Source organism: Manacus candei, unplaced genomic scaffold (assembly GCF_025592945.1).
Source record: "Manacus candei isolate 608988 ecotype Guabito, Panama unplaced genomic scaffold, ASM2559294v1 h1tg000094l, whole genome shotgun sequence".
Lineage (NCBI taxonomy): Eukaryota > Metazoa > Chordata > Aves > Passeriformes > Pipridae > Manacus > Manacus candei.
In genome coordinates, this window is record NW_026138142.1 from 3,654,822 (window position 1) to 3,668,840 (window position 14,019).

Below are 14,019 nucleotides of genomic sequence, written 5' to 3' on the forward strand. Positions count from 1 at the left end.
CCTCCATCCCTAGAACAACTTGAGTTGATGGAACAGCCCCTGAACCACCAGGCTGCACTGGAGGCTGCTGAATCGCTCACAAAAGGACATTTGGTGGCAAATATTTGCACTGGAGTGGCAAAGCTGGAATAGTTTATATTTGGTTTGTTCTTGAACAGGCTCCCCTGTGCGAGGTTCAAAGTTAATGCAATAGGAGAGCACAGACTACCTGGTTTCAGTCCTGGGCTTAGTTGGCTCTATAAGCTTTCTAAAACAAGGTAGAGCTGCACATCCTCCTTCATTAAAAAATATTTTTATCTAGTTTTAGTCCCTCTCCAGCTCCCATTCAAACACAATGTAAAATATGAGCACAATATAAAATAAGAGCTACAGTAAGCTGGGACACAGTGCCATAAAACAAAAGAGGGGACATCTTAGTGTTTGCAGCTGGAAATGGCTCCAGGAAGCAGCCAATGCATGATGAGGATGTCAGAAACCAAAGTATCACTGAAGTGAGACAGAGTTATCGTTACAGATTCAGTCATTCAAGACCAGAGCATTTCCCCTCTCACTCTTTGTGAAATGGTAAAGGAAGGCAAGTGCCAAGTTGCAGCGTTGCAGTTGCAGAGTCTTCAGTTAAATGATCTTTTCTCAGCTAAAGGAAAAACACTCCAGTTATGAAAATCACCTCCCCAAGGGTTCAAACAACCAGTGCATTTCCTGGGATTCAGCATTTGCTGTATCAGTCTTTCTGCTTGCCAAGGAAGTTGTCAGATAACATGGGACACAGAAAGTGGTGTTCTAAAACCTGCTCAACTGGAACTGACTGCAGCTCACCCCAGTGACAGCAAAAAGAGAGGCACAACCCACTAACCAACTCTGCTGTTGCCTCAGGTCTTTTGCATGACAAACAAGCCAGTTTTCTTAATAACAAACACTATTTTCCTATCATAAAACACTTTTTGCACTTTTCCCAGGACTAAATTAGTCAGTCTCTGGGCTAGAAGCAGTTCTATTATGTCCTTCAGCCTCAGAGATTTCAGGCAATCCAATAAAAAAATAAGTAGAAGACACATCTGAGATACTTACAGAGAGATGCTCAGAGGTATAACCCTACTAAGTCAACGTTAAAATAGTCTCTGAGTGTAACAACTCAGCAAGTATGAAATTGGTATTTGGTTTTCAGAGCCTCGGTGACTCATGACTAGAGTCAATTTGGAAAACAAATCTCCAGCTGCTCAGATTCATTCTCTTTTATTTAAGCTACAAACCCCCCAAACGATGCTCTTGGTGTAACCTGTGCTTCCAGGGAGCACGTCAGACACGAGTCTCACTTTGAAAATTTCACTTCTAACAAAATGAAGGCTCACAGTTCGGCTTTCAAAGAAATGAGGCAAAGAACTACTGCTCATGTTGAACCCCAGGAATCCATGTGGCTCTGGGCAGGCTTCGAAACATGTTAATAAGGTCCTCACTCTCTTGATCATTCTGCACATAAATGTCCTGCAGCTGCTCTTCACTTACACATTTTATTTAGGTTAAGGATTAGCAGATAATGGGATGAATTTGAAACATTGCTTGTAGGGGGAGAGGGAGGCAGGGGACTAAAACTAAGGAGATTCAGGTCAAACTGTGGAATTACTGACATGAAATTAATTGCTTTTGAGAGCTCTAACAACAAAACAGATCCAGCACACTTGCCAGCTGAACGTATTTCTTGACAAAGATAAGATAAAGGAGTGGGAAAAAAATCCCTTGCTGCAGGTGTCCATTTGGATGTAGTTTAATCATCCCATATGCTGGAGCATGGCTAAATCTGGCTAGAGGAAATCTTATTCCCAGAGGATTTACAGCAGGACATTGGACTGGACACAGAGGCAAACAGGATCAGATAAATAGTTGTAGACTTTTTGGTTCAGTTCATAAACAAAGTTTTTCCCTGCAGAAGTGTCCTAGTCATCAAAACCACATTTTCTTCTGTATCTTAAGAAAAACTCAGTGGACTTGATGGTCTCAAAGGTCTTTTCTGACCTTAATGATCCTATGTTTCTATCTATTGGTTACATTATCTTTGCCCTCTTTACTACTTGTTGGTTCCCACTGGTTTTTCTTCTTTGCCCCTCAGTCTGCATCCTTCAACCTTTTAGTGATGTCTGTGGAGGACACAGAGCAAGAGGGTCTGGCCTGTATTGGGAACCTCCAATCTTTACAGATAATTGTGATCAAAACTGCTTGTTTTCAAAAAGCCACATGTGTTGAGGGAAGATGTGTCCCTGGGGTAAAATTAGGTAAGGAATAAATGTGGCCAGCAGCTGGAATGGACCAAAATGAAGCCTGAAGCGTTGGCTTTGGACATGAAATAGGGGCAGTTGGCTCCCATATCCCACTACCTTCATCAAAAACCACATTTTGGATACCAGTAACCTCACACCATCACCTCATTCCCTTCTGGAGACACTCTGTGTGTGGTTCAGATGGTAAAGAGGTGATTTCACCTGCTAAAAATCTTTAGTCTTTGGGACTAACAGAGCCATGGAGAAGAGGCTGAGAGACTTGTCCAAAAGTGCCACAGACTTTCCTAAACAGCTCAGACAGTGATGTGACCATAGGCACAGAATGGTTTTAACCTTTTCACTTCTTTTGTTTTTCCCTTTCTTTTTTTCTTTCAGTAAGAGTCCCAACTGGAGACTCAGAGCTTGCTTTTGTTTATAAAGAGCCCAGAGCCCATGGTTTCTGCTTGTTTCTGTCTCCTAACTACTACCAGCACAGAAATCACAGTGGCAGTAATGCAATTCATAGCCAAGGGCAGGGAAAGCTTGAGAAATGACTGTGTCAGGTTTGCACAGGGGAGGGAGGAACAGCAGGATAATGGAGTGTGTGGAGGCTGCAGGGCACAGCAGTGCAGGGCTGCAGTTAACTTGGTGTAACAAGGGAACAATCTCTTGGCAGCCACCTGAGAAAGCTGCTCTCATTTTCAGGCACTCCTGGTGGGTGGTATTATTGTAATTTAGCATGTGTAAAGCATCTGGAGGGATCCTGACTGAGGTGAGGGTTCCCTCATTCAGGCACTATTCACATGTGACTGCTCTGCAGGGCTCAGGAGCTTAACCTGTGTCTAGAGTTTATCTGTGCAGCCAGGCTGGAGTCTGAGGTGACCAGTGAATGAAGGACATGTCCCAAACTCAGCAACAAAACTAGTCAGCAACAGGTGACCTACAGCCCAGCTAATGTTTGGTGAGAGGGCAAAGCCAACATTGTCATACTTATCTCAAAGCCTGAGGAAAAAAAACTTATAAGACTCATAGGGGTAATTTGTCCTCCACAGGTCTTTACCTGGCTCTTGGTAGATGGAAGGTAGCTTAAATTTATAAGCCTTAATTTAAATTTAAATACTCCTGTTACTCATGAAAATGACTTGTCCCATTTTGAGCATTTAAACAGTCATAACAGTATTCTGTGACAATGAGCCCCACGGTCTCCTTCTCCTTGATTAATTATTGGCTTCACTCCATGGAGTGGAAAAGTAAGCAAGCCTGTGCTCCAGGAACAGCAATAACTGCCCTCACAGGCAGCACTGGAAAGGCATTCCCATCACATTCTAACTGGCAGGAGGTGGAATTTAAAACACATTAAACTGTGTTGTAAGTTAGCAAATTGAGCTTTCCTAGAGGCACAGTGATTGGCACGAATGAATTCCCTCAAAATGGAGAAGCTAAGGAGTTTGGGGTTATTCTTGCCTCAGTAGGGAGATATCACAATTTGGGGATTGTGGCAGTGGCAACATCAGGAAAATGAGAGTGCAGAGAGCAGAGAGCTGCCTCCCAAGAAGGCAGAGAGCCACATGAGAGAGGGGAGAAATGGGAGATGATGGGACTGGGGGCTGAACTGCTGCTTCAGACAAAATTACAGCACTGCTAGGGAGAAATTGTGAGTTACAGAGCCATTTAGAGCCCCCTGGCCTAAAAGACCTGATGATAGAAAGTTTCATATTCATCTTCATGTCAGGTAACATCATTTATGCCATTTCCACTTGTTTTACAACTCTTGATATGTGTTGAATGGTGCAAGTGCCTCCCAGCTTCCAAGAACAGCAGCACAAATCACCATCCCAGATATCCTGAAGGCTGGTATGTGAGAAGATATGACAGACTGAGTTTATGGGCTTCCATTAAAAGGCTTTTCCTGTATTTCCTTCCTACCCTAATCCTTTCCAGACAAAAAAATGTTGGTCAGATCTTTGGCTGGACTCTTCTACTGACTCTTCTCTGGTGCATGGGTCCAAAGATGGAAGCAAGAAGAAAAGAGGTTGTAGCAATCTGGCCACAAGGGACTTATAGATTGAAGCCACAAGACAAAGACATAAGAACTTCCATATTCAGACAGACCAGCAGGCAGGAAATGGGCTCAAGTTACACCAGGTGAGGTTTAGATTGAGTATTAGGAAAAGCTTCTTCACTGAAAGGGTGGTCAGGCATTGGAACAGGCTGCCCAGGGAAGTGGTGGAATAACCATACCTGGAAGCGTTCAAAAAATGTGTAGATGTGGCACCTGGGGACATGGTTTAAGTGGGGGACCTGGCACCAGCACCTTGAACTGCTTGGTGTGCAGGTGTCAGAGGTGCCACGCGAGGAACAACAGCAGCAAAGACAAAAAAACAAACCAAATTCTCCAGCAGTTGACGGCAGCGTGAGTCAAAGGTTGGCAGAAACAGCTTCAGATTGTTGCTACAGGGAGGACTCTCTGATAATATTTCCACAAAATGACCCTAATTGTATGATTCAACATAGAAAGTAGGGAATTAGAAAACCCATTCTTTTGATTTGAGAAATGATGGGATCTGAAAAGGTAAGTAAAAACCCCTTATTAACTATTTCTGCAGAGGCGGCCTCGCTGATTCAGAAATGGACATCTATAAATAACCCTGGTAAAACTCAAAGCAGCTTTCTGTTATATATTGTTTTTTTTCTCACTCTATTCATACAGCGGTATTTTTCCTCTGGGATGTGCAGAGCTACTATTTTCTGATTCAAAGCATGACACAAACAATTAACATTAGCAATTATAATAATGTGCCAGCGTGGCTGAAAGCTCGCTGAATTAGTGGAATCATCTGCATAAAAATAATTGCAAACAAAAACTTTATTAAAGAAGCTTGGAAACCTTCTATTAATTAATGTAGTATTCCATTAATAATGATGTTCAATTAAGACTGCTGTCCCAAAGCCTCTCTCAAAAACATCTGACAGGAGAAATAGGAGTGCACTTTGCTGGAGTCCTTCCCATTCCATGGCTGTTGAGCAAGCCAGAAGGAGAATCGTGGACAATACTCAGTAAAAGTATTTTCCCTCTTTAGTCTTTTCTAGGGCAGGCAAAGCACATGAACAAGCCATAAATGGCTTGGAGTGGGAAGAATACCTAACAGCAAGTTATTTCCCAGGTTCTGTGCCTGTCATGGCCTATTTGCTTTCACCCGCACTGAAGCCTTCCCTGAGGTTCTCATGGTGCTCATGTTCAATCAGTGCACATATTCTGGAACTCCTAATGCCTACAGATGGGAAAAGCAGCTGGAGAGGTTGGCAGGGAAAATCAGCTCCTTGGTGGCAGTTGCCTGGGGGAATATAAATATTCCCACAGGAAATGCAAGGGGCAGTTTCAAGGGAAGAATGAAAGCCTGGAAGAAAATAACAGCTTTATTACGAGGACAGGAGCGAGATGCTCAGGTGAAGAGGAGAAGCAGCAGCTTCCATCAGCGTTTAGGATGTGCAGAGACCCTAAAAATAAACCCATTGTGGAACCATCTGTGCTCCACTAAGTCTTTTCCAAAGCTTCGTTCTCCTGCCTTCAAGCCAGTTTTTAATCACAGGACTTGGGGCATCCTGCCTGCTTCAGGCACAAAGGTTCATAGCAGTGACATTCCAGGGCTTGGAAGGATGCAGCCAACACAGCACACAAGAGGACCACAGGCAAGACAGCCCCAGGACAGCCCCAGACTGGCTGTGTTCACTGCCAGTGTTCGTGCCCAGCACTGTCTGGCTGGGAATGACGGTGGACAGGGGTTAAGGACCTCTGTGAACTCCCCAGGAACAGTGTGGATAACTGTGGGATACTCCATCAGCCTGGCTTTGCTCCTCATCAGCCTGCAAGAGTAATGTTGCCCTGAGAGCCACGTGGTTAAATAAGGGCTAATTGAAACCCAGTCACGGGATACTCCAGTCTAAGAACAAGGCTCCAACCTTGACTGTGCTGTCAGCTCTTCCAAAGGAGAAAATTCCCATTATTTTCATAGGAATGACAAAGATGACTTCACTTAGTGCAGCATGTGACCGTGGTTTAGACGGCTGAAAAAAGGTTTAGAACTCTGCTCTAATTTGTTTTGTTAAACAGAGGTCATTTGTCAGTAATTTTTGAACCAAAATTACTTTACAGACAGGGCTGTAAAGTATCTTCTTTTTTACAGAAAACATCTTGCAGGTCAGGTTTTAGTGCCCCATAACAGCTTTAGAGTAGCAGGGGCACAGCACATGACTACAAACCTCCAGGGTTTTTCTGAGGTGCTAACCTGTAGACATAGGTTGTAGTTATCAGTCCACACTGTGAAAGGGTGAATATTTTCTTGTTTAATATTTTTCCATTGCTGCTGGATTGCACAAATTAGAGGCAGGACTTCAGAAGCCAGACAGAGAGCTAATATTGGCTGGTCTGGCTTACAGTTACTGTTTGGGAAATACGAGTGCACAGCATGTTCTCGTTCATAATCTCCTTGTGGGATTATTAAAAAAAAAAATTTGAAACAAAATTAATTTAAATTACCGGCTTGGGAATTGAGGGGTTATGTTTTGGGTGCTTTTTTTTGCTCTTAATACAATTAGCAAAACTTGTAATATTATCTACATTTGCAGATACTGTGTGGATAAACCAAGGAGGAAAGTCTGAGCAACTGATGCTGCCCCTCTCCTTGGCCTCGTTTCCACCAAAATATGGTGTAAAATATTTAATTACTTTTGTGTATTTGTCCAGGAATTTAGGAAAGGCCATATAGTCTGATCCTTCCAAATAGTCATTCCCGTGCTCTGTCTAAATCCATCAGCCTCAGGATGCTCACTGTGCCTTAGGAAATGCTTCCAGTGGTTCAGCCTGGGCACCTCCCCAAGGAAGCTGCTGTTTCCAAACATGCAAAGGCCACAGGTTAGTAGGGCTGTACATGTCCCATTCAGGGGTGACACGGATTTCCACTTCACTCATGTTTTAACAGAGTAATGTGAAGTAGCAGCTTTCACAAAATCACAGAATCATAGAATGGTTTATGTTAGAAAAGAGTTCTAAGATAATCGAACTTAACTGTTCACTCAGCACTGTGTTCACCACTAAACCATGTCCCCAGGGGTCATGTCCACACGCCTTTTGAACACTTCCAGGCATGGCAACTCCCTCACTTCCCTAGACAGCCTGTCCCAGTGCCTGACCACTCTTTCAGTGAGGAAATCTTCCCTAATATCCGACCTAAAACTCCCTTGGGAGAACTTGAGTCCATTTCCTCTCATCCCATCACTTGTTACCTGGGAGAAGAGACTCAATTCCACCTGGCTCCAGCCTTCTGTCAGGAAGTTGTAGAGGGTCATAAAGTCTCCCCTGAGCTCCCCCAGCTCCCTCAGCTGCTCCTCATCAGACCTGTGCTCCAGATCCTTCCCCAGCTCTGTTCCCTTCTCTGGACACCCTCCAGCACCTAATTCATCCTTTAGATTAGACAGAACAGAAGGTGCCTGAGTGCTGAACAAGCACAGTGGAGTTAGTGAGGGTCCTTGATGGGCAATTCTGTGGATGAAAACTGAAATGGAACCATTTAGTACTTGCATGGCTGCAGGTGAATTTTTAGTACATAACTCTAAATATTGGCTTGAAACCACCTGCTCTGCTTCTCCTTTCCAGAAATGACACAAGACATGGGGGTTTTTTGCAGTAAATTGTACTCCTGAGCATGATTCACATCGAAACTGTAAAGACCAAACTTTGCTTTCTTCCTTTCTCTTAAATCTTGGAAAAGTGGCAAGGCTTTCTCCCAAAACCATTCCATCATCATCAGAAGTAGAACAGAGCAGAGACAAGTTTCACCTTGTCAGTCAACATCAATCTAAATCTTGCACAGAGCAGTTCTATTATCAAAATTCAAACAAGCTAGTGTCCATCTCCAGAAAAATACCCTCATAGCCAAAATCTTGTCAGCAACAGAAATACACCAGTAGGAACATATTTCTAGCACAGGAGAGGAAGTGGCCTCCTGATCCTCCAAACCTCATGTCAAGAAAGTAATTGAGTAAAAGCCCTTCATTAATTCCTGATACTCTCTCTGAACTCCAACTGAATTTTTTTTTCTCTACTGCACTGTTGCTGGACCCCTCTGCTCTGTGGGTTGGAAACTATCCTCTAATACCCACTCCCAAGCCTGTCTCTAGAATGCCTATACCCATTTCTTCTTGCACTGACAGTGTCCTTGATTGTAAGTAGCAGTTTCTAATGTTTCTCCAGTGGTGATGGATTTATGGGCAGCAATAACACTCCTTGGCAGCCTTCATTTTGCAAGGCCACAATACCACCGTTTCAGATGCAGCTCTTGAAACCATTCACATTTTAAGAGTGCAGCTCTCTGGGCACACTTTTAATTACTGGTATTATTTCAGGACTTCATGAGGGCTCTGCTCTCTGTGGCTTTTTTGTGGGGTAGGCTCTGCACAAAGAGTCTAAAGAACGAGTCACACAGATGTGAGATGAGAGGGGGCGAGTAAAGGCAGTGGGAAGACAATGGCCTGAGGTTAATCAACGGGAAAAGTGTTTCTGTCCTTTATCTGAGTTGCTGAGATGAGACACTCGACATGGATTCAGGCAGTTCAGGGACTTCAGATGCTTTGTATTCAGAGACAACCCTCTCATTGCATATGTGCTTGTTTACAGCTCAGCTCCCTCATTTTCATTCCTGCCTTGCTTTGGGAACTTTACTGTGGACTGGTGCAGGGTGGGACAGAGTGAGTGGTGTCCCCAAATCTACAGCCACTGCACACACCCCACTCGTGCTCTGCTCTGGCTTTTTGATGAAGTTTAAAAAATGTCATTAATGAACCATCAACGAAGGCTCTGCCATTCCAAGTGGCAGATGGAACAGAATTGACTCAGCTGGATGGAGAGTCAGGAGATGAGGGGGGAACATGGAGCACTAACACGAGCTCATGAATTCCACCAGTTGATGTCCTGTCCTGGGACTTGCTCTTTCCTCTTGTTCCACAACAGAAAGGCACAAATAGAAGGATTGCACCTGAGATCTGGAGCCTGCTCTGCTCTAACCACACCAGGCAGCACATCCCTTTTAAGTGCAAACCAGTGCTAACTGTGCAGATCTCCTCCCCACTGGGTATATCCTCAGCCTCTAGGTGCCAGAGATTTTGCTCTAATAGGTCAGATCACTTTGTTCTAAGAAACTTGCTCTGTATTTATGCTCTACATTTCTTCTGACAGATTTCTAGAAAGCATTTAATCAAACTCTTCCATTCCTACCAACAGAGGCCTGCAGCAGCAGTCTTGCCAGCTGCACACCAGACTGAACACCAAGGGGCAGTTCAAAGGAGCTTGGAACAGGGGAGGATAAAGGAAAGGAAATTTTCCTCTCCTAAACCCTGGGAGATAGTTAGGGGGTAAAAAAAAAAAAAAAAAAAAAAAAGGCTATGTTGTTTCAGGAAAAAAATATTTCAATCTTTTGGGAAGAAATAATATGTGGGATTTAGGAAATCTGTATGGTGACACTGCCTCAGTGCTGTGGGAAATCAGATGCTTTAATGGAGAAATAGAAAGAGGTAGATTTAAAAGCAACAGGAAAGCAAAATTTCCCTCAAAACCTCAACTCGCTTTCGTTACCACTATACAAATGACAAAAGATGTTATGACAATGTTTGTGGGTTTATGGCTTTTTTATTTTAGAGCTGCCTTTGTCCAGTAACCCGTGCAGAAGCACATGTCATTTTTAATCTTCAACCTATCTCCCTTTCAGCACCATCCTTTTATTGGATTCAAAACTCAGCAGGGACTTAGATGCTTCCCAGAACAAATACCTTTCGTCCCCTACTTCTTCTTCAATCACCACTGAACAAATAAAACATCTCCTGACTGAATCCAGCTGGCCATTGCCAGCACACTGTTTAATAACAAGTCAGGAGTTTTACAAAGGACTCTTATTCCCTCTCACAGGCTGCTATAACAGCACACCAACGAGGGAAAATCCGTGACAAACCTATCTGGGTTTTTGCATTATCAGCAATTTGGGTTTCTGAATTATCAGCAACAATAAGGGAAAAATATGATTCAACAGAAGCATTTCAATCTTTTTTTCTTTTTTTAATAATTTTTTTTCTTCAGCTTGATTAGTGTTACTGACAGCAGGTTTCCTCCTATGGAAAACCCTTCCTTTACTAGTGTGAGAATGGGATTTGATGGGATGATGAGGCTGAGTCAGTGGGAACTGCCTGTGTGCACCTCTGGGATGGATCAAACCTTGGCTATGAATGAGAACACACAGACCATGAGATTCACAGCAGTGTGGGCACATTTAACAATGACAAAGGGAAGTGCCCTGAGCTAATCTCACCAGATCCTGCCTTGAAGATCAGTGCTCCTCTACAGAACACTTTGTGCACAAATTCTACATTTTTTTATTCTCAGCATATTTCTTTTTGTTTGTGAGCTTGTTTTGTTCTGCATGGTAAACACAGCATGGCCCTCACAGTTTTAAGACCACCTACCTTTAGACCTTGAGAAACTAATGTTGACTTAGGAGGGATCTCAATGACTCATTGGCATTCAGTCAGAGTGCCAACAACAATCAAGGTCTCTCCTTCATTTTCTATTATTTAGGTGCTAAGTGAAATGTTTACAGGCTTATTTTTTGGCACAGTCAATAAAGGATTGGTTCATATGTGACAGAACTGGAGAAAATGAGATTAGAATAGGTCTTCACAGTAAAAAGGAGGCCCTGGTTGAGTTTTCCTTCCTTCCCAGTTGTGTTGGGGGTCTCATGGACACAAATGGCAGATGATTCCATTACTTCCTGCTGCATCTGAGACCTCTGACCCTCAAAATAGGTGTGGGGTTCCTTAGATTTTAGGGCAGGAGAACATTTCTGTGGGTTGTGAATGAAGGACAGAAGGTTGGATAAAGAACTGAGGAAGAACAGAACTGGGGACAGGACGACACAGAACAGATTTGGAATAACAGGGATCCAGTTCTTTCCCACTTCATCCCAACTGAGGACTAAGCTTCCCAGCAATGCAGCAGCTCCCTGGGCTGGGGCAGTAGTGGTGAAGTTCATCTCCAACAGAAGAACATCCATGTCAGTACCTGATCACCAAATCAACACTCTTTGCCATGGCAACCAAATATTTCACCTGCTCTTAAAACCCCCAACGTGGGAGACCCCACAGCCTTCCAAGCAGTTGTGTTCCAATACAGCAGGTGTGCTCCAGTCTCCTCCTTCAGACCGCACTGCTTTGGGACTCTGCACTGACAGAGCTAAGGAAAACCAAGCAGGTGGTGGGTGACAAGCACAAAAATATGGAGCAGTCATAGAATTTGAATCTTCCTGGAGGTCTCCTCTATCTTCACCCTCAGTAGGCACTCATGGAGTGAGGTGGATGGATGGAGTGGGGCAGGAAAAAGGAACTGACAGATTCCCACTTTGGGTCAAGATGTGAAACTATCAGATTGTATTTTTTTTTACCGGGAAATACCTAAATTCTCTCATTTCACCCAATTAGTAGGTGCCTTCTTCCACCCAAACTAAAATGGGGGGGGGGGAAGAGAAACCCTAAATAACTGGAATTGATTGTCAAAACTGATTTGGTCTTGGGGCACTTTGTGATGAAGATGTGCCAAACCTAGAATTTGACTAGAGGCAACCTGTAATGAAATATGAATCTGGGCTGCCTTCACTGGAGCATCTCTGGAACTTTGGAAAGCAGATGTGGCTCGACAGACACTGAGGTATCTCATGCTGGTTAATGCTGGCTGGACACTGGACATTTTTTGCATGATACAATGGGAATTTGAAAAGGCAGACTATCTTCATTCACAGCATGTACAGGAAAGTGCTTAATTGCTGCTTCTCAGTTGTTGTTTTCAATGCTGAAGCTGACTGCAAAATTTAAATCTTCAAGTCAAAGTTTAAATACCACGAGAACAATTTAAAATAGATCAGCTGGGCCACTTCTGTGTTGAAAGCTGGATACATTTATACCATCTTATCTAATTGTTTTTGTGTTATTTACTCAAGCATTTATAAAAGATTCAGCATAAAAGCAGGGAATATAATTACAATGAATAATTTGCATTCTTTATTCAGTGTAAATTAATTCAGGTCTCCAAGCACTATGGGAATTAGCTTTATATGCACAGTAAAAGGCTTGAAATAGAAGTTTAAATTGATGCATCATAAAAGTTCCCATTGAATGTTTTAAAGTTTTTTTTCTTCCCATTAGCATAGATTATTCTGTTTATAGATACTGGAGTGCAAGAAGATTTGTACTGTGAGTAGAAAAGGCCTTGTTAGGAATGTTCAAGAGGAAAACTTTGCCTAAGACTTTGTAGGGATGCTACACTCCAGGAAAACAGGAATTCTTTCACTGAGGTCACTGTCAATAATCAAGTTGTAAACCTGGGGAGGGGAGGGAGAGAATTCCTTCACAGCAGTTAATCCTCTGCTATCAGAATAAGGTTTCTCTCAAGGATTAGCATTGCATGGCACTCAGTGGAGGTGGTTCTAAATTCAGTTGAACTCTTCTAGACAACACAGCACAAATAGTACAGAAATACCAGTCAGGTAATCCAAGAAATAATGCAGAAATAACCCACCAGGCCACTACCTATGAAAATATATCCCTGTGACTCAAGCTTTGTGCCTACAATACATTTGGTGACTGATGCACATCTGCCTGTTCCTTTCCACTAATTTTCCTTTCCTCCTGTCCTCTCCCTTTTCCCTGTATTCCTAATTTTCAGTTGCATATCCACTGGACCTACCAAACTCCCTTCTGTACCCTGAGACAGGGAAGTGTTTCTATGCAGTCTCCTCGATTTGTATTCATTGTTTCGTGGGGACTGGTGGGGATTAAGCTCCTCTAATGATGTTCCTCCTGTTCTTTAAGAAAACTTCTAAGCTTTTAATGAAAGAAAAATCGAAATTAACCCAAAGCAAAATAGAAAGAATTCCTTCTATCTCCTTTGGGTTTAGATCTTGGCATTATCTGGCAGGGAATGTAAAATGCCTCATGTTGTCATGCACTGCCTTACATTAAAGAAAAAAAAAAAAGAAAACTTGCCCCCAAAACTTGCAACTTGACACGCTCAAATCTCGGTTTCCCTTAATGAAGCACTCTGTGCTCACCAAAATTTTTGTGCTGCATCAATAAATCACGCACAGTTCTCTCCCTGAACACAAACTTCAGCTTTAGGCTTCAGCTCCTACGCACAGAAGGCTCCAGCACAGCATCAGTCAACAAAACCATGGATGTGCCCGGGAGCGTCAAAGCCATGACCAGTTTTCCAGACCTGGACAGAGTTATCAGAGGGCTTTGAGCAGCCCAGTAAGTGTCACCCACGGAAGTTAGAAGCATGCAAAACACATTACTCACCTCAAGCACAAGAAAAGCATAAAGGCAACTATAAGGGCCCCTACTGAAATACAGTGCCCCAGGTAGTTTATGATGAGAGCAATCTTGTAATGGAGCGCATACTTCCTCTGGAGGTAAAGAGATAACAGGATTAAATCAGCATGAATCTCTAAGCACTGACATCAAGGAACAGTTAATCAGTTTAGAAAACAGTAATTACTTTTCTCAACCTTGCAATGATATAATAGCTCCAGGGCTGATGCCTATATATAAGCCAAACATATTGCCCAGGCATAGAAGTACAGGCTTGGTGTGGTTTCAGTGTGGGATTTGCCAACAGTTTATTACAAATATCTGCAAAAGAAGTTATTTTCTCCCTGTTTCTTTTTTCTTTTTT

The 14,019-nt window shown here is 43.0% G+C and overlaps 1 protein-coding gene across 3 annotated transcripts in view; it reads right to left on the reverse strand.

The window, feature by feature from the left end:
• Positions 1-14,019, reverse strand: part of CRHR2 (corticotropin releasing hormone receptor 2) — a 142,391-nt gene that overhangs the window by 43,449 nt on the left and 84,923 nt on the right. For 2 of the 3 annotated variants that reach the window (XM_051768395.1, XM_051768396.1), the window contains one exon: positions 13,644-13,750. The exons of the other annotated variant lie outside the window; for it this stretch is intronic. In XM_051768395.1, the coding sequence (XP_051624355.1) occupies positions 13,644-13,750 (107 nt within the window). The remainder of the gene's footprint in view (positions 1-13,643; positions 13,751-14,019) is intronic. 3 annotated transcript variants of the gene reach the window in all.